This window comes from Oryctolagus cuniculus, chromosome 8, assembly GCF_051225735.1.
Source record: "Oryctolagus cuniculus isolate XC-2025 breed Fujian yellow rabbit chromosome 8, ASM5122573v1, whole genome shotgun sequence".
Classification (NCBI taxonomy): Eukaryota; Metazoa; Chordata; class Mammalia; order Lagomorpha; family Leporidae; genus Oryctolagus; species Oryctolagus cuniculus.
This window is the reverse complement of record NC_142874.1, coordinates 53,291,747-53,310,268: the sequence shown is the minus strand read 5'-3', so window position 1 is coordinate 53,310,268 and position 18,522 is coordinate 53,291,747. Positions and strand designations below refer to the sequence as shown.

The window sequence follows — 18,522 nt, the reverse complement described above, 5'->3', positions numbered from 1 at the left end:
AGCCTCCTGCACAGAGTCTAGACAAGCTCATACAATGACACACACACAAGAACAGGTGCCACTGCGCCTGGTCCCAGTTCTTTTGAGTACCCCCTGTAGTTTCTTCTCTCACTTGCTCTCTTCTCTCAGTGGCCAGACCACCCCATACTTGCCTCAGGGAAAGGAACATGGAGAGTGTGCAGAGCTGTGTGGGTATGCTCTGATGTCAGTAGTGTAGACCAGAGTACAGACACAGAGCCATACCCATTGTATGCTCTGATGGCTCTGGAAAGAGCTGGGCTTTTAAAAGCCCAAGAAGGTGTGACTGTGGACCCTCGCAAGGACATACCCACACAATTTTCTTTTTCTTCATAAGGAAAGGTACCTTGTTTTCCAATTCCACGAGAAACCAGCCCCTATGGCTAAGGCACTTGTATGCACAGCAGAACTTACTGTTGGTAGTAAAGATGACTTCTCCATCCTGGGGGGTGGGGTCTGCATCCTGAACCACCTGCAAGGCTCCCACAGTCCGGACAGCAGGGTCCAAAGTGACTGAACTTTCATTCACCGTTGTGTCGCTTGCGCCTGTGATCTGGTTGGTTGGTGGACCTCCCAGAGAGCCCTCGAAGTCCGTGGGCAAGTCGTCCATGCAGTCAGCATTGGGCTGATGGGAGCAGAAAAGGTTCCATTCTTAGTGCACATCATTGACTTGGAGATGAAAAGTCAACATCCCAAATATTTTGTCTCAACAGAAAATTAACTTGTCTACTGTTTTTTAAATAAATGTGCCTTACTTTAAAAATTCCACATTTAGTTTCTGAAACATTAACATGAAAAGATCTTTCAAAATTTCCTTTTCAAAGGTTCCCTTTAGATCTAGGTATAAAGTTTTAATTCCAGCAGATCTAATAACTTATCTGAGTAATTACTTAGGGAGAGTATATGATATTTATTTATAATGATAGCATTTCTTTACATATAGAATTTACTCCCCACATATGAGAGAGCTAGCAGCTGGTAATTATTCTCAAAGAGCCACAAACTGTTTACAAATATGCTAGTGATATGAGAGTAGGAGGGGGGATAGAATGACTCACTGTGTATTGTTCATTAAAGATGCAGACATACACAAACACACACACAAAAGCACAGGGAAAAACTACTTGTAAAAACACATAAACCAAAAACAATTATATAAAAATACCAGGAAATACTCAAAATGAAATTGATCATACATCAGTCAAATCCTCTGAATTGAAATTGAAGAATCATACAGCTAGGGTGAAACCATATTGTTGAATCACCCATTGATTATAGGATACTTTGGTTCCTTCCTAGATTTGCTGACAGTTCCCCTTGCACACATTGCTATGGGACTCTTCTGCTTTATAAAGCAGTCCTCACTGTCACCAACACTGTTGAATGACTGCATTAGTGGGCAGAATCTGACTCTCTGCGAATTTGATTCTTTGGTCTTGGTTCTACTGTTTGATGTAATGTGAGTACAGTTATATCTCTTCCATAAACAAGGCTTTAAAATTGCATTCAGGGGCCGGTGCTGTGGCGTAGTAGATTGAACCTCCACCTGTGGTGCAGGAATGGGCACTGGTTCATGTCACAGCTGCTCCACTTTTGAACTAGTTCCTTGATGATGGCCTTGGGAAAGCAGTAGAAGATGGCCCAAGTGCTTGTGCCCCTGCAACCACATGGGAGACCCAAAAGAAGCAAAAGGCTCCTGAACAATGTAAATTATCCCTCTGTCACTGACTTTTTAAAATAATGTTTATGAATTCAGGGAGAGACACTGAAATGCAATTTTATTTTACTTTTTTTTAAAGATTTATTTGAAAGGCAAAGTTACAGATAGAAAGAGAGAGAGAGAGAGAGAGAGAGAGAGAGATCTCCCATCCGCTGGTTCATTACCCAGTGGCTGTTGCCTTCTCCAACTCTTTTGGAAGTGAGCTAATTCACTGAAATTCAATTTGTGAAAAGTTAATTCATAGAATGACCAATTAATTAAATTTAGCAAACATACTTATTATGATATTTGACATAAACAGGCATGTTTATGGACACCCTCCTCAGCACCAATCTCTACCTCCTTAGTTTATTAAGCCATGTCTCCTAGTTAATTTCAGTCTCCATTTTCTCAATAGCTATTTCACACACACACACACACACACACTCACACTCACAAGTAAAATTCTTCTTACAGCCTAAGGAAAGAATTAGAGGTTCTGCAGCATCACAATCAGATGTTTCACAGCATGGACCACCCTAATTTTTCAGCCACACCTTTAGCTTTGGATACTTAAAAACACTCACAGAAAACAGAATTAAAGAAGGGACGTTTTGTGCAAAAAATTTTGCAGCCCATGCATAATTTTCCATACTATGCACTTTCAGTGAACTTTGTGGAGACCCCAGATATGTTCCTTTATCATCGTGCTTTAGCTTATTCCATCCTGCACAGGATGTCTTATGCCCTCACCACCCCTGCTCTCTAATTCCAAGGTCTCAAATTGACCTCTCAGGGGTTCCTAATCACCCTATAATTCCCAGGCCAACCTCACATTTTCTAAGAAGTTTCCCTGTCAGGCAGTCACATTTGATCCTGCAGCACCTACAAGATTTATCTCCTACTCAATTATGGTCCTTTGCTAGTGCCTTTCCCTCCCTCCCTCACTTCCTCCCTCTCTCCCTCCTGGCCACCAAGCATTATACAGTGAAACAACCACATCATATTGATTGCTTTTAAAAAAGCTATATAACTTTATTTAATTTTTAGATCACTTGGGGAGGATGTGAGGAACATGACAGTGTGACTTATCAGGGAGGAAAGGTTTCACAAGGAGTGTGCTGAGTTAGTTGCTTTCCCATCTGTAAGCACCTACATGCAATAACAATTGACATATTTTTCAAAGGATTGTTCCCAGCCACTGACATTGCTCTCTTGTATGTTTCTTTGCTCTCAGTAGGGATGGTGTTATTTCTCTAACAGGGGGATAGAGAGAGAGTGAAGGAGCTAATTAGCTCAGTGAGACCGTCAGGAGTACCAGGCATGGATAATTTGACTTGGATAAAGAATTGGTAGACCAACCTTAAAGGACCTCACAGTTACATCCATTCTACATGGTTTATCAAATACAGTGGTATTTTGAGAAAAAACCACACACACACACACACACACACACACACACACATATATCTTCAAGAAGTCACAATCATAATATTTAAAAAAGATCTCAAACATTAATTCAGCTTGGCATGGGGAAATTCCCAAAATAATTCAACTGTTCAGGAGTCTTGTGAATACACCAACTACACAGGGTTTTCTGTTCGATAATCATCATCCTATTCATATCAGGAGAACAGCGGTAAGAGAGTTTGCTGGCAAATGAAAGACCCAAGTTATAAGGTACTTTAGTGGGAGATTCACTGAAGTTGTGTTCTGTGATCCTACAAAGACAGATAGAGTTCTGACTGTACAAAAGGAGAATGAAGCATTGTAATATAGATAAAAGGATAAAAAGAATTCTGATAATAGAGGATTTCCCACCACCTTTCAGTATAGGATCATATTTCTCTTGACACAAAGGAAAAAAAGTACTCATTGTTACAGAAATTTCATGATCCATGCGCTTTGCTCATTATAGAGAAATCACTTACAAAATGAAAATGTTTCCAGCTCTTGGTTTTCAACTTATAATTTTTTTTGCCTTACAGCATAAGCAGGTACATAGGCACCCAGTTAAAAATAATAAAAGCAAAAAACCCACAGACAACAAAACCATATACCACCTGTACATGAACAATCTAGTGTATGAAGTTTAGAACTACATCATCTGTGAACCCCCACTGTCCAAAGGCAAATAAGAGTGAAATTCAAAATACAACCGTGTGACCAGCAGCCTTTAAGATTCCAAAGATCTACAGTTCTACAAACATGGATTGAACAATTAGGATAAGTAAGGGATACACAGAAGGACACACAGCATCAATTAACAAAGAGACAGACTCTTTTCAATTTTCCTTGAATAAGAAGAAATGGAATACCAGGAGCACAGTAAAACAGCAAGGTAATTACTCTAAGCTCCACACAGAGGTTTCTGTTAGCTGAAGGACTTTCTAACTGACAAGACTGTGAGCTTCTACAGTGAGATGGAAATTGTGAGAAGGGAATAGTAATCTCACTGGTAGCATGCAGGCATAGAGCTACTCCACAGCAGAAGGGTGGAAAGGCCCCACATCCAAACACCTTCAAAGATCCTGCTTCATCTTCTCTAGGAGCAGAACAGGAGGAATGGAGGGCAGCCCACATGCCTCGGTGCCTTCTGAGAAGTGGCACATGGCATGTGCCTTTCTCTTCATGAGGATGGTCTGTACTGGGGAGTGATCTTACACGTGTGTCCTGTTCTTACATGGTTGGCCTTTAACATTTTTTGAGAAAATTCCAAAAGATGCTACTGGTGTTTCTTTTTCTGGAAGTCCAGTGTGCTAAGTAAAATCTTGTTCGGAGGTGGTAGACATCAAGGCTATGGAAAGAATGCTCAAGTGCTAAAAATGAAAAGTTACTAATTTTAGAAACAAGTCAAAGGATACCCACCAAAAACAATGAATAGCTGTATTTATAGTTAATTTAGGGAGATTATACCTCCATGGAAAAAGTCTGGAGTCAAATGCTATAGTGTTGGCTTGGCTTCACTGTCCTGGGGAAGAGCAAAATGATCGATGTGTAGGATCTTGGAAAATACCTCGAGTAACAGGAATTAGGACAAATGATGCTGCTGTCTCCTGTTGACTGTGTAAGATTTCTAAATGTTCTGGAGACCAAAGACACACACACACACATACACACACACGCAAGCACACACATCTACATTTCTTCTCTCCCTTAAAATAATCAGCTATAGCTAAAAACGCAAGAAGTAGAAAACCAGATTTTTTTTGTTACCAGTATTGGGTAGAGACACTGGATTTTTACTGATGTTTCACATTTACTGTTATTGATTTTCACCTTGAATGCATTATGCATTTACAGGTCTGGTGAGAACATTTGATGCCTTTTCTTTAAGATCTAGCACAAAGCTATAGTCACACAAGTTGATTTGTGTTTGTTGATACTCTACAAATCAGAGTACAGCTAGCAAGGAGGCAGTTGGCACAGATGGAAAATTCAGCCCATTTATGAACTCACAATGCTTCAGGTGTTGCTGCTCCAACAGAGTCACTCTGATCTTCCTAAGATAATTGGCCCTTTGGCATTAAAGAGAACCTTTGATATGTGATCTGACATCTTGGGACTATTAAAATTCTCTTTATTGTCTGCCATTGGTAGTAAGGATGGCAGTTCAGAGGTTGCAGCAAAAAGGAGTGGGGAAGAGAGGGAAACTGTTATCTGTATTCTGTTTCTCCGGCTTCTTTTAGATAGTGCCTTATGTTTTCCTCACATCTCTCAGTAAAGCCTTCAGACATGGTGGTCCTGCCCCTGCTGGCTTAGCAGGGCTAACACACAGCTGCTGCTGTCTTCAAACAACAACAGTTTGTGAGCTTCACTTGACATGATCTTGGAAAAGTCTTTCCCTGCAGCATTAATCCAGGAGCTGGGATTCTCTTTGTACTTGAGGTTTGGGGGAGACTGGATTTCAGGAAAAATGGGACTGAGGAACCCAGCTTGAGGGAAGTGTTAGAAATAGAGGCAGTAGCCTGAGTTTCCTGTTCAGTCAAGGTCTCCACGAAGATCTGAATTAGTCAGAGGTTTTGAGCCTGAGTCTCAGTCACTGTCCTCCTCTCCCACTGCTGGAAGGGACTGGCTGACCGTGGGCAACATCACCGGGAAGTGTGGCATGCAGATGCCTGCTGACCAAGCAACAGTGGTGAGGATGCAACAGGCCAGCAATGTGTAGCTGGCTTCTTGTGCCTCTGCTGGTGCTCACCTGTTCTCATTATGACCAGAACATACACCATCTTGACTCACAGACACACACAATGGGTCTGGTGGAAGGGTCATGCAGTCCTCAGATTGAAAACAAGTGAGGAGAGAAGTATTTTCAGACATGGGAGTTCTTTGGGGGCCTTACTGGATGATGCCAATGCTATGTGACAGGGAATACAGGAAATACAGCCAAGATGATTTCTCCCTGCTTTGGGGGGAATGCAGAAAGACAGACATTATGAAGCTGTAGGGCTGTGCTGTGCTTACCGGGATCCCTAGGGCTTTAAGAATGTTCATCTTGCACATGGGACAGGTGCGATGGTCTAGAAGCCAGGGATCAACACAGGACTTGTGGAAAAGATGCCTGAAATGAGAACCATACATCTTAGAGCGGTGGTAACTGCAGAGACAACCTCGTCCTCGATAGCCCAGAGACTTGTCTGAAGTCCAAAGTATTTCCTGTTACACCCTGGTGTGATACAATCAAAATCTGTCTGGGTCCCAGGAGTGCCCTGTATGATTTGCTACTAGTCTTCCAATTTTCAAAAAATGTAGAGAATGTGGAATTCATGAGAATTTTCTCTTTCTAAATAGGATGAATATTTAATGGAAAGAAGGCAAGTGGGGGAAACTTGGACAGACTTTGCAGGATGACTTGATAGAGGTTAATTAAAAGAAAAAAAATCCCAAATTTCTTTTCCCAGAGTCAGAAGATAACTGCAAAGTGAAGGTTTATTTCCATTAAGAGTTGGGATCTAACACAAAAAGGCAGAAGAGCTCCTGGAAGCATTTAACAACACAAATGACATTTTAAGTTGTTTTGGCATCTGGCTGTCAACTCAGAAGCCAGAGTGCAAGGCTCTGTGGTTTCATTGCGGGTAACTGCCACTGTCCATGCATTTGATGTGCTCAACTGCCTTGCCATACTCCGGAGCCACCGATGGCCTTGTTGTGAGGGGCAGGAGAAGGGGGATCATTTATTACATGCTGAAGGGCTTCCTAATTGAACATTCTTTCAATGGGGCTTGCAAATGGCCACTCAGAGATGTCCAGAGCTGCTCGAGGCAGAAGCTTCTCTTCTCATGCACAAGCCTGCAGACTACTGGCAGAAGCAGTGGAGCTGCCAGCCTGGGGTAAGAAGAGAGCAGACGTGGCTGAGAGCTTCCATAGGACATTCCATCCGTGCCTCTCTGTCTCTCCCCTCAGTGGGGCACAATTCTCGAATAGTTCTATCCTATTCTCTCACTTTCACCTTTTTCTGTCTTCACTGAAATGAAAAGCTCATTTCTGTTGTGTTAGATGGTTTCAGGCTCAAATGCTTATAAAGTACCCTCAAGTTAGAGAAGAGCTCAGAAAGTGCCGCCTCTTAAATTAAAATCAAGAAGAATTCATGTACCAAGGATGGAATTAGCTGAATTAGCTGTATACAGGATATTATCAGATTGGGTATTAGAAAAAAGGAGAATAGTAAGCAGGATGTATTATTATTTCCAGATTATTGGTTAGGATACTCTTGAAGATTAATTACTATCTCATTCATTCATTTACCCATGTAATCATTCAGCAAGTGCTATATGCCAAGAATTGTGCTCAAAACTGAGGATCAGTGTGATGGTGATGTGGTTCCTTCCCTTAGGGAAGCAGGACAGGCAGCTGTTAGGAAAATAATATGTTGAAGTAAGAACAAGGAGTTTGATGCGTGTGTGCGTGTGCTTAGAACTAGATGATTTATCCTAGTTCTGATGTTTACGGAAGGTTTCCCTGAGGAAATGATAATGTTGAGACCTAGCTACATGGGCACTATCCACATGATGAGGCAGTAGGAAAGAAAAAAGCTGTTCCAGGCAGAGTGCAAGCATCCTGAGCTAGGCACTGGAAAGCAGTTGGTCCCATGACAACAAAGTGAGGAGGGGCATTCGGGAGCTATGGGTGTCTGGCATCCATGTCGGACAAGGCCACTCCTCATACCCCCAACAAGCAATACTGACCATCTGATGTGCAGGCTCTACATTTAGGAAGCAAGTTCCTATATCTGAACTTGTTTGCCGATTGCTATTGCTCCTGGGAAAATGCCAAACATTCTGATCATTCATGGGAGGCAACTTTGGTCATTCATGGGACGCAGCTCTGTGCTGTGTTTACTGCACATGTGCTGGAATGAGGCTGATGGTACGGCCTATTTTAATACTTAAGTAAGTTGCTTAATATCCCCAAGCCTCAGGTGCCTCAATTGTAAGAGGGAGCTGTATCTATGCAAGCAGGGCAGTCCTTCTGAGTCCAGTCCATAGCAGCTGGCAGTGATCCTCTGATCCCCTAAGGCCTCTCTCCATATGTGCAGGTCATACTGGATTTTTTTTTCTTAAAGATTGCTTATTTGTTTATTTTACTTATTTGAAGGGAGAGAGACAGAAAGAGACAAAAGAGTCAGATAGAGACAGATCTTCTCTCTGTTGGTTCCGCAAATGCCTGCAACAGGGAGGGAACAGGCTGAAACCAGGAGCTGTGAACTCAGCAGACTCAGTCAGTGGCCTAATAGATGGGTGGCAGGACCCAACTCCTTGAGCCACCATCTGGTGCCTCCCAGGGTGCAGAAGCTGGAATCAAGAATGGAGCTGGGATTTGAACCCAGGAACTCTTTCTTTTATTTTTTCTCATATTTTATTTACTTATTTGAGAGGTAGAGTTACAGACCCAGAGAGGGAGAGACAGAGAGAAACGCCTTCTATCCACGAATGGCCACAATGGCTGAAACTGGGCCAACCTGAAGCCAGGAGCCAGGAGCTTTTTCTGGGTCTCACGCATGGGTGCAGACGCCCACGCACTTGAGCATCTTTCACTGCTTTCCCAGGACATAAGCAGAGAGCTGGATCAGAAGAGGAGCAGCTGGGACTATAGCTGGTGCCCATATAGCATGCTGGCGCTGCAGGTGAAGGCTTAGTCCATTACACCACAGCTCCAGTCCCTGAACCTAGGAACTCTGATACGGTTTGTAGGCATCCCAAATAGGAATTAAACTGTTGTGTCAAATGCCTGTCCTGTGCTGGTCCTTCATCCATCTCCTCTGTGATGGAAGTTTTCATTAACCTTGCCAAAGCAGTATCACCCTGTTATTTAACCAAATATTAATGTAGGTGTTGCAATGTGGGTGTTTTGTAGATGTTATTAATATCTACAACCAACTGACTTTAAATGGAGAAAGTTATCCTCAGTAAACCGGGTGGGCCTTATCTAATTATTTGAAATCTCCTAAGAGGTTTCCCTGAGAAGAAATTTTGCTTCAACCAGGCCATCGGCTGTTGCCCAAGAGTTTCCTGCCTGTGGGCCTGCCCTACAGATTTCAGACTTGCCATCCATGTTAGCCAATTTCTTGAAAACTCTCTGTATATCTGTATCTATATTTCTATATTCCTACTATTGGTTCTTTTTCTTTAGACATATCCTCCAGTTAGTAACTCTAGCTTGCTTGACTCACTTGTGCCTTCCCAACCTCTTCAAAACATGCAGTTGACACTAGAAACATTTTCTGCATGAATGGCTATGTACCCATCCTAGGCCCAGTACTCTTCCTGCCTCTACCTGGTCACGATTCTCATTCATTCACTTTTCCTAAATATCTGTCACATTCACTGCTTTTCATTTCTCAATGTGGCTCCCTCATTCATCTCATTATCTTTTCTCTGTATTACTGCAACAGCATCCGAATTGCTCTCCACGTTGCCAGTCTTTTCCTGTTCTCTCCATCCCACTCATTGTTGCCAGATTTATCTTCTTAGAATATAGCACTGCTTACGTCACTCCCTTGCATTCTGTTCTGTGCTAAGAACGGGCACAAAGACAAATAAGACAACGTACTTCCCTTTAAGGGAGTACCACAGCTCCCAGCCTTCTTTGTTACCTTCAATGTAATGACTGCTGACAGGGCACTGTTTTCTGCCTTTTCAGTCTTAGGCTAGTTACCATTAGCTCTCTAAGACTCAATTCCTCATTGGTGAGATTTCTTCTCATAGGTATGGTGTTTGTAAGTGAATGAAGGTGAACCAACAGAAGGAAGACCTATCTCTCTCTCTCTCTCTCTCTCTCTCTCTCTCTCTCTCTCTCTCTCTCTTTCTCTCTCTCTCCCTGTGTGTGTTATGTGTGTGTGTGTGTGTGTTTGAGTGAGTGAGAGACATGGATTGAATAATGCACATAACACGAAGCTTATAGCATAAGTCCTGGAGCAGGCATGTGTCATAGCAGTTAAGTTTCTTCTTGAGATGCCCAGGTTCCCTAATAGAGTGCCTGGCTCAAGTTCTGGCTCCTGGGTTTCCTTTTTGCTTGCCTAGTAATGAGCATCCTGGGAAGCAAAAAATGCTGACTTAAATACTTGAGTCCCTTTAACCACACTGGTGATCCAGATTGAGTTCCAGCTTCCTGGTTTGGGCTTGTTTCAGCCCTAGCTGTTGCAGGCATTTGAGGAGTGAACCAATGGTGGAAGAGCTCTTTCTGTTTGTGTCTTTGCCTTTCAAATAAAGTGAAAAAAAAATAAAGAAACCATAAGTCCTGGTACTCCTTCATTGTACGATATCAATTTTATTACTAACACTATATTGCAACTTAGCTTTAAATATTATATGGTTATTATGATTTCTACCCTTTGGTGTAATGTTTCTAATGTGAAAAGCAAGTAACTGCAAATTTAAAAAAATCCAAGGGAGAACTAAGAGCAAAAAAGAAAAAGTGCTGAAATGACACATAGGGTAGTCACACCTATTTTTTTAAAAATTTATTTGACAGAATTAGACAGTGAGAGAGAGAGAGAGACAGAGAGAAAGGTCTTCCTTCCATTGGTTCACCCCCCAAATGGCCGCTATGGCTGGCGTTGTGCCAATCCGAAGCCAGGAGCCAGGTGCTTCCTCCCGGTCTCCCCTGCGGGTGCAGGGCCCAAGCACTTGGACCATCCTCCACTGCCTTCCCAGGCCACAGCAGAGAGCTGGACTGGAAGAGGAGCAACTGGGACTAGAACCCAGCGCCCATATGGGATGCTAGCACCACAGGTGGAGGATTAACCAAGTGAGCCATGGCGCCGGCCCTTCACACCTATATTTAACATTCATTTATTTCTTAGGCCACATTTCTTTTGTTGACCATCAAATTCAGAAAGTGCATCCTTATCTTTAGGATTTCAAAACAATTTTTTCCCTTCCTAAGTGGAAGGAAAAAAAAGCCACTAGAGTAATAAAAAAAGGAATAGTGAAAGAATCTAGGATTTAACGAAATACATCAGTTTAGTAAACATCTCTAAGGCAAAATCAGTCTCAACTCTTTATTTGTGTGATTTTTTGTAGAGGACTGTCCCTTCCCATGTTTTAACAAATGCTACATGTGAGAGTACATACATAGGAACAACAAGACAAGAGATTCTTTCTCTTAAAAGTTCTAGCAAATTGAAAATACAACAGCAGGTTGACCAAAACTGTTGCCTTTCTCATTCACCAAGGGGAACATTTTAGAAAGAGTTCAAATACCTGCCAAAAGAGGATGAAGACAATTGCATAATAATGCTGAGATGATTATGAATCATAAGTTCTCACATTTTTAGCACTGATGATAAACCAAGCTAATTTCCACTTCTATTGATTCTCTCTTTTTTTTGTTGTTGTTATTTTTTCACCCATCTGTGTGATTCCCTCCAAGATTAAACGACATTTTGCTCCCTACCTGGAGAAGGTAGGGAGTGTTCTGTCCCTTCCTCCTCATTCCCCTTTGTAATATCAGCCACCCTGCAACTGAGTTGGGGTTCTGTAGATTTTGACATCAGTGCAAGCCATTTCATTCTCCTGAGTGAAGTACTTTTTAGAATGTGAGTCATTCAGGTAACTAAGAACTGCACACTCCCCGTTAACATTTCCTGCTTTAAAATATATCTAGTCCTTCCAAGAGCAACCACAGCGCTTCTTCAGAACCTCTGAATCTCATTTGTAAAGTTGTCAAGGAGGCAAGGGAGAGTTTTTAATTAATTAACATTACCAGCAATACCTGCCAATTGCTGAGTGCCTATCATAGTCCAGGCATGTTGCATACATAATCCATGCACAACAACCCAGTCCCATTTTATGCAGGAGGAAGCTGAAGTTCACTGAAGTCAATTACTCAAAGAACTAGTAAGCTGCAAGGCTGGGACTCTACCCAGTACAAACCCACTCTGATACCCAACTCTATATTCCTCCTGCTCCCTGTCCCCAGGCAGGATAGGTGGAAATATTACATTTCCCCCCCAAATTTTGGTTGTATTCCAGCTTCATATCTCTGAATCTTGGTATCTTCATTTATACAATAAGGACAATACCAACACAGCACCCTTGTTCCCCCTATATGCCAGCTCTCCTGCTTCCGGGCACATGGGAAGATTACAGGCCTCATGGTGGTATCTATGGCCATGTGACTAATTCTGGCCAAAAGTTACAAAAAACAGTAACAAATTTCACTTCAGGCAATGGCATTTAGTTATTGACCCATCAATTAACAATGTGTGACACAGTGACTGCTCTGTCAGCCTCTACTCCCTCTGCCAACACACAGTGGACACAAAGCCTGAGTAAGACATCCTTGTTGTGTTATTAAAGACTCTGGGAGTTGGGCTGGATTTGTTTATTGTTATTGTAGCAAGGCCTTGCCTATCCTGACTAAAAAATACCTTCCAGGATGGTTGTAAGGATTGAATAATTATATGTAAAGGCTTAGTTAGTGTTCAGTGGATAACAGTGATACTAACTATTTTAAGTGATATAGGTGTAACATGGAACAAAATAGATCATAAAGAGATACCAGGAAGACTGCCACAGAATTCAGGAAGGGAACAGTTATTTTAGGAAGCTACAGGACATGGAAAGACCTTTTGTGTGGCCTAAGGGGCAGGAGGAACCTTACAAATGTGATCATAGGAAACAAATCCAAGGAGGAGGAATTGAGTCATGAGTCAAGGTGTAGTAGCAGTACTACGATGCACGTGAGAAACTGAGTTGGCTTGAAATGTAGGCTACACAAGTGTAAGGACAGAAAATCAAGCTGGGAAAGCTTGAGTTCAAATCAGCATTCTGAAGCAGTCCAGGTAGACCGAGTAGGAAAAAGGCACCACCCAGGAGGAACATCTTCACTGATCCGAGCTTTGCTTTCCCTCACTCCTTGCAATGGTGAAATTCTTGTCATGAAGTTATTTCTCTCATCACTGATCCTTTTTATGTTTCCCACAAAGAAAGCCCTTGGTGCTTGGCGGTGTTCAAGCCAGGTTATTAGGTGCCCATCTTCTTCTACACTGAACTCTATGCCCCCAACTTTGAGGAACTCCACTTCCCTGACACTGCCATGTACGCTATGCAAACACTGTTTAAAAGGAAAGGAAAAAAGAACTGGTATACAGAACCAGTAACCATTATTACACAAGGCAGGATAACCACAATAGGAGATTCACACATTGGAACACACACACAAACAAAAGTCCTCCAATACTGCAGTAAAGCAAATTACTGCTCACCTTACAAGCAATGCCCTTCTAGGAAAAAGCCCGCCTTTCTCAGGCTTATTACAACAAGCTTAGATTCACTGTAGAGAAAGCAAAATTCTAGAAGCTGGGCTGGATTTGATTTGATTTCCTTGGGGTCAGGAGACTTCTGGCTTGGAGAGAGGTGGGGGTTTCTGAGGCATATTTTTTGCCAAAATCACATCCCAGAGAGCTGAGAGTTCAGCAGAGCACCCTCTCAGGCTGGAAAGGTGGGTGGGCAATGCTGTCAACTCACAGCCAGTAGCTCCAGGGGAAAGGGCACTGGCTCAGGAGTCAGCATACCCAGCTTGGCCTTGCACCCTGTCACCAATCTCTGACGGTAAAGGTTTTCTTGCAGTAAAATCAATGGGCAACAATGGTACCTGTCCTATGCAAGTTACAAGTTATTGCAAGACATAAATTAGACATTATAGGTAAAAGTGCTTTGTAAACAGTAGACTGCTTTTCAAAGCTCAAGTATTAAAATGACAAACCATCGGCCGGCGCCGTGGCTCAATAGGCTAATCCTCCACCTTGCAGCGCCGGCACACCGGGTTCTAGTCCCGGTCGGGGCGCCGGATTCTGTCCCGGTTGCCCCTCTTCCAGGCCAGCTCTCTGCTATGGCCAGGGAGTGCAGTGGAGGATGGCCCAGGTGCTTGGGCCCTGCACCCCATGGGAGACCAGGAAAAGCACCTGGATCCTGGCTCCTGCCATCGGATCAGCGCGGTGTGCCGGCTGCAGCAGCGGCCATTGGAGGGTGAACCAACGGCAAAAGGAAGACCTTTCTCTCTCTGTCTCTCTCTCTCACTGTCCACTCTGCCTGTCAAAAAAAAAAAAAAAATGACAAACCATTTATGTCACCCAATAATTCACTATATAGGATTTAAATAGCATGGAAGAAAAACCAAGAAACTTAAAAAACACCGAGAGTGCATCAGATCCTCTTGCTGCTAAACCTAATTTTGAAGCTACAGTGGAAGACATTGATACTTTGTGAATGCAAGTTAGGAGAGAATGGCAGGACCCTCATTTTAAATCTGTCTCTGTAGGGTTCTGGTAGAAGGAAGCTCTGTGCTTAGAACTTGACCCTGGTCTAATTATATCTCTTGGCTGGGGTAGAACAGCTGGTTGGAATTCATCTCGGATGTCTAGTTTGTTAATATAACTGGGGGTGAGGACATTTAAAGTCAGAATGCCATATTTAACAAGGTTACTACAGTGCAAGATCTCTTTCCTAAGGCAGCATCTGTTCTGCTAAAAAGACAACATAAATGGACCCATCAGGCATCATTTACCAGAACTTCTATCATCTTTCGTGCTTTCTTCTCTCAATCCTTAACTAAGCAATATCTGGTTGTGGGTAGTTATGTATGTTATGTGGCACACATAAAAATCTGAAGTAACTAAAGAATACTGATTAGCAAACACCATCAGCAAATTTTAAACTTAAATATTATATAATCATCACTAATTTATAAGTAAACTATTGTTTTTTTAAAAATTCCACAGCTGGTTTCTTAGGTACTTTAAATTTTTTTCTATATTTTAAATGAAGATCTAACACACAAGAAATCACACAGATCTCAGCAAGCTTGCTGATTTCCTAAGCCCAAGAATCATCATATCAACATACACACTGTGCACATGACAATGGTCATGGTCTCATCACGCTCATGCTCCTGGCTTGGCTGTACCTAAGCCCTGCCATGCAACCATGATTTTGACTTTGTCATCATAGATTGAATTTTGCCCATTACTGAATTTCATAGGAATGGGATCATAAAGTATGTAGTCCTTTTTGTCTGGCTTCTTTTGCTCAAAATTTCATTTTCTGGATTCATCTGTGCATCAGTGCGTATCAACAGCTTGTTTCTTTTAGTTGTTGATTAGTGCTGTACTGTATGGTGTGGTGGTTAAGCCACCACTTCAGAGGCCTCATCCCATACTGGAGTGCTTGGGTTTGACTCCTGCCTCCACTTCCCATCATGTTTCCTGGTAATGTGCACCTTGGGAACACAGCAGACAAAGGATCAAGTATTTGTGTCCCTGTCATGCCCATTGGAGAGCTAGATAGAGTTCCTGGCTCTTGGCTTCAGCCTCACACACTTGGGGAGTGAACTATCACACTCTTTCCCTCCCCCTCTTCTGTCTGTCTCCCTGTCATCTTTCAAATAATAAATACAAATAAAGAAACATTAAAACATATGTACGATATCAATACATATGCATTATAAAAATTAAATATACCAATTTCAATAATGTAATTTCTGGCTAGCAAGATAATCATTTTTGCTTACTTCTTTATACTTCTCTTTATTTTTAAACTTTTCCCAATTAGCATAACTTTGAAAGTTATTTTTTTTTAAATCATGTGCCACAAAACAGCTACAAATAGAACATCCAATAATCTAATTTGTGTAAGATGGGCATAAAAGGGTTAGTTCAATCTTCACATAATCAGCCAATATTCATCACTCCTTTCAAAATAAAAAGAACTTGGAAAAAAGGCCGGTCCTCATCAAGCCCATGTAACAGGCACCGCAGGGTAAAATCAGGACAGGCGATTTCTGCCTGGCTAGAAAGTGCCCCTTTGTTTTCTACTTCACGAGTTATAGGACTCATAATCGGAATCCTGATCACATTACAGCATTTCATAATGTTTTTTACTCATAAAGAGCTTGGAATTTTCTGACCACACAAACGTTCAGTTCATTTGACTCATCTGAAAATCAGATTGGTCTCCGGGTTTGCAAACCCTAAGGGGCTTGTGTCTATTTTTAGTGATTTCAGTAAAACTTGTGAGTGTTTGGGTTTTCAAATATTAAAATGATGAGCATTTGTACAGCAGTGCCTGGTTCTTCTTCATGTCATGCTGTTTATTATGATCATGTTGTGACTGACAAGGAGAATGAATGGCAGGCCCCTCCTTCCCTAAACAGGGAACTTCACAACTGAGTCTCTGAGTTCAACTTTGATTTCTCCTTCATTGTCATGAAGGATCCAAGACACAAACCCCATACGAGAGTTCTGAGAGTAGTTTCAAGGATGTGATGAACTGCCCAGGTGGGCGTGGTTAGAAGCAGCCCAGGGAGAGCAAGGCAGCCCTGAGACATCTGAATAAGAAGCCTTCCCAGGAGGCCTTTGGGAAGCAAGTCACTATTAGTAAGGCATTTTGCGTATAGGCACTATGCTCTCACAGGAGCTCAGTGAATCTTACTAATTTGATTTTAAGGAAGCTGGACAGCAGGCAAGTTACTCTTTGAGTCTTAGGATGTATATGTGTTCAGAAAGCGATATAAATGGGTCCCTCCACTGCTTCTCATGCACTTTACACTAGGTGCATCTGTCTTTGGAGACAGAAGCTAATGGAATATGGTATTTGGCCAGTCAGTCACTACTGCGTGTTACAAATGTCTGTCAGTCATATCAGCTGAGAAACACGCAGCTGACAGGGATGCCATATGAGCCCCTTGTCGATTGTACACACTCGGTACGCATGTAACAGACCCTTAAAGAATCCCTTGAAACTAGCAGGCCGCACTTGGCAATAGCCCTCAGAAAGTTCCTTTTGTCAAATCTCCAGGTCTATCCCTTTCAGAGTCTGTTTGACTCAGACATTGAAATGTCACAGAAATTCCTTTCTGAGTCACAGTATTTGTTGCTTTGATTCATATAAATGAACCTCATTTGCCCTCTCACTATTACTTTGTACTGTACTTGAACAGGCATCACTTACCCTGTTCTTGATTTCTAGTCTGGAATACAATGGTGTTTAAATCTGCCATCATTTCTTTCAACACCATGCTGTAGTCATGTCCTGATCTTTGTTAAAGTTAGCCTTACATTTCAAGTTTTAAAATAAAGCAAACAGCATGACATAGTCTCTGTCAAAAGCCGTGAAAGGCAGCTCTTGAACAGGAAGAGAAATTTAGCTGTGTTCCAAACAAGGAGAGGAGACAAAGAACAATGATGACATGGTGTTGACACCTAGAATCAAATAATTACCCCAAGTGCAGCTTTGTCTATGTGACCCAGTTGTGGGAGTGTTCCGGGCTGGCTAGCTCTCCCAAGAATGGCTTACGAAGATAAGCCAAAGCTGGTCCTCAAGTGCTTTCTTTTTCTTTCAGTGATAAAGAAAGTCTGTTTCAGTACTTGAAATCTGTTCCTCGTGTTATGGTTTGTGGGTGCGAGTGGGCAAACTGCTTGGATTTTTCTATAGAGAATGTGAATGGAAAGACACGAGCATGTTTTAAGTGCAAATACAGTTGCAGCATCAGTCACCAATTTGAGAAATGCTGGTTTACCCCTAGAACCCTTTTTGAACAAGTCTATCTCTTCTGTATCCCAGTGCAATATTCCATTCAGGACTCCAGCATTTCTTACCTGCACTTGGCAATGGGTTCCTAACTGGTGCTACTGCCTCCAGTCAGATCCCATTGAGTCACACTCCACATAGCTGCCAACATGCTGTGTGAATCACAAACCAAACTCCTCAGAAGGTTCTCCAGAATCTGGCTATACCCCAACTCCTCAGCTGGGGTTTGGGTCCTGAGTGGTGGGGATTTGCTCCTCTTCTGCCTCATCCTCAACATGTATATTACACCCTAACAAGTCTAGTTTATAACAGTTATCCTTGCTTGGAATGACATTCTTAGTTCCCAGAGACCTAAAAAAATAAAAAACAGATAAAACTTTTTAAAAAGATTTATTTATTTACTTGAAAGGTAGAGTTACAGAGAGGTAGAGGCAAAGAATCTTCCATCTGCTGGTTCACTCCCCAAATGGCTGCAACAGTTAGAGCTGAGCTGATTCGAAGTCAGGAGCCAAGAGTTTCCTCTGGGTCTCCCACAGGGCACCAAGCACTAGGGCCATCCTTTATTGCCTTCTCAGGTGCACCAGTGGGGGAGCTGGATTGGAAGGTGAGCAAGTGGGGCTCAAACCGTCACCCACATGGGATGCCAGCACTGCAGGTGGCAGCTTTAACTGCTATGTCACAGCACCAGCCCCACAGATAAAACTTTCAAAACTCCTTGAGTACACTTTATGGAGTGTAATTAGTTTGAATTCATAACCTTAGGAAAAAAAATTCTAA

General features: G+C 42.3%; 1 protein-coding gene across 2 annotated transcripts in view; it reads right to left on the bottom strand.

The window, feature by feature from the left end:
• The window catches only part of RNF150 (ring finger protein 150), a 341,932-nt gene that overhangs the window by 89,040 nt on the left and 234,370 nt on the right, over positions 1–18,522 (bottom strand). For both annotated transcript variants that reach the window (XM_089302457.1, XM_051819466.3), the window contains exons 5-6: positions 6,182–6,278; positions 433–643 (exon numbers count right to left, since the gene is read on the bottom strand). In XM_089302457.1, the coding sequence (XP_089158583.1) occupies positions 433–643; positions 6,182–6,278 (308 nt within the window). The remainder of the gene's footprint in view (positions 1–432; positions 644–6,181; positions 6,279–18,522) is intronic.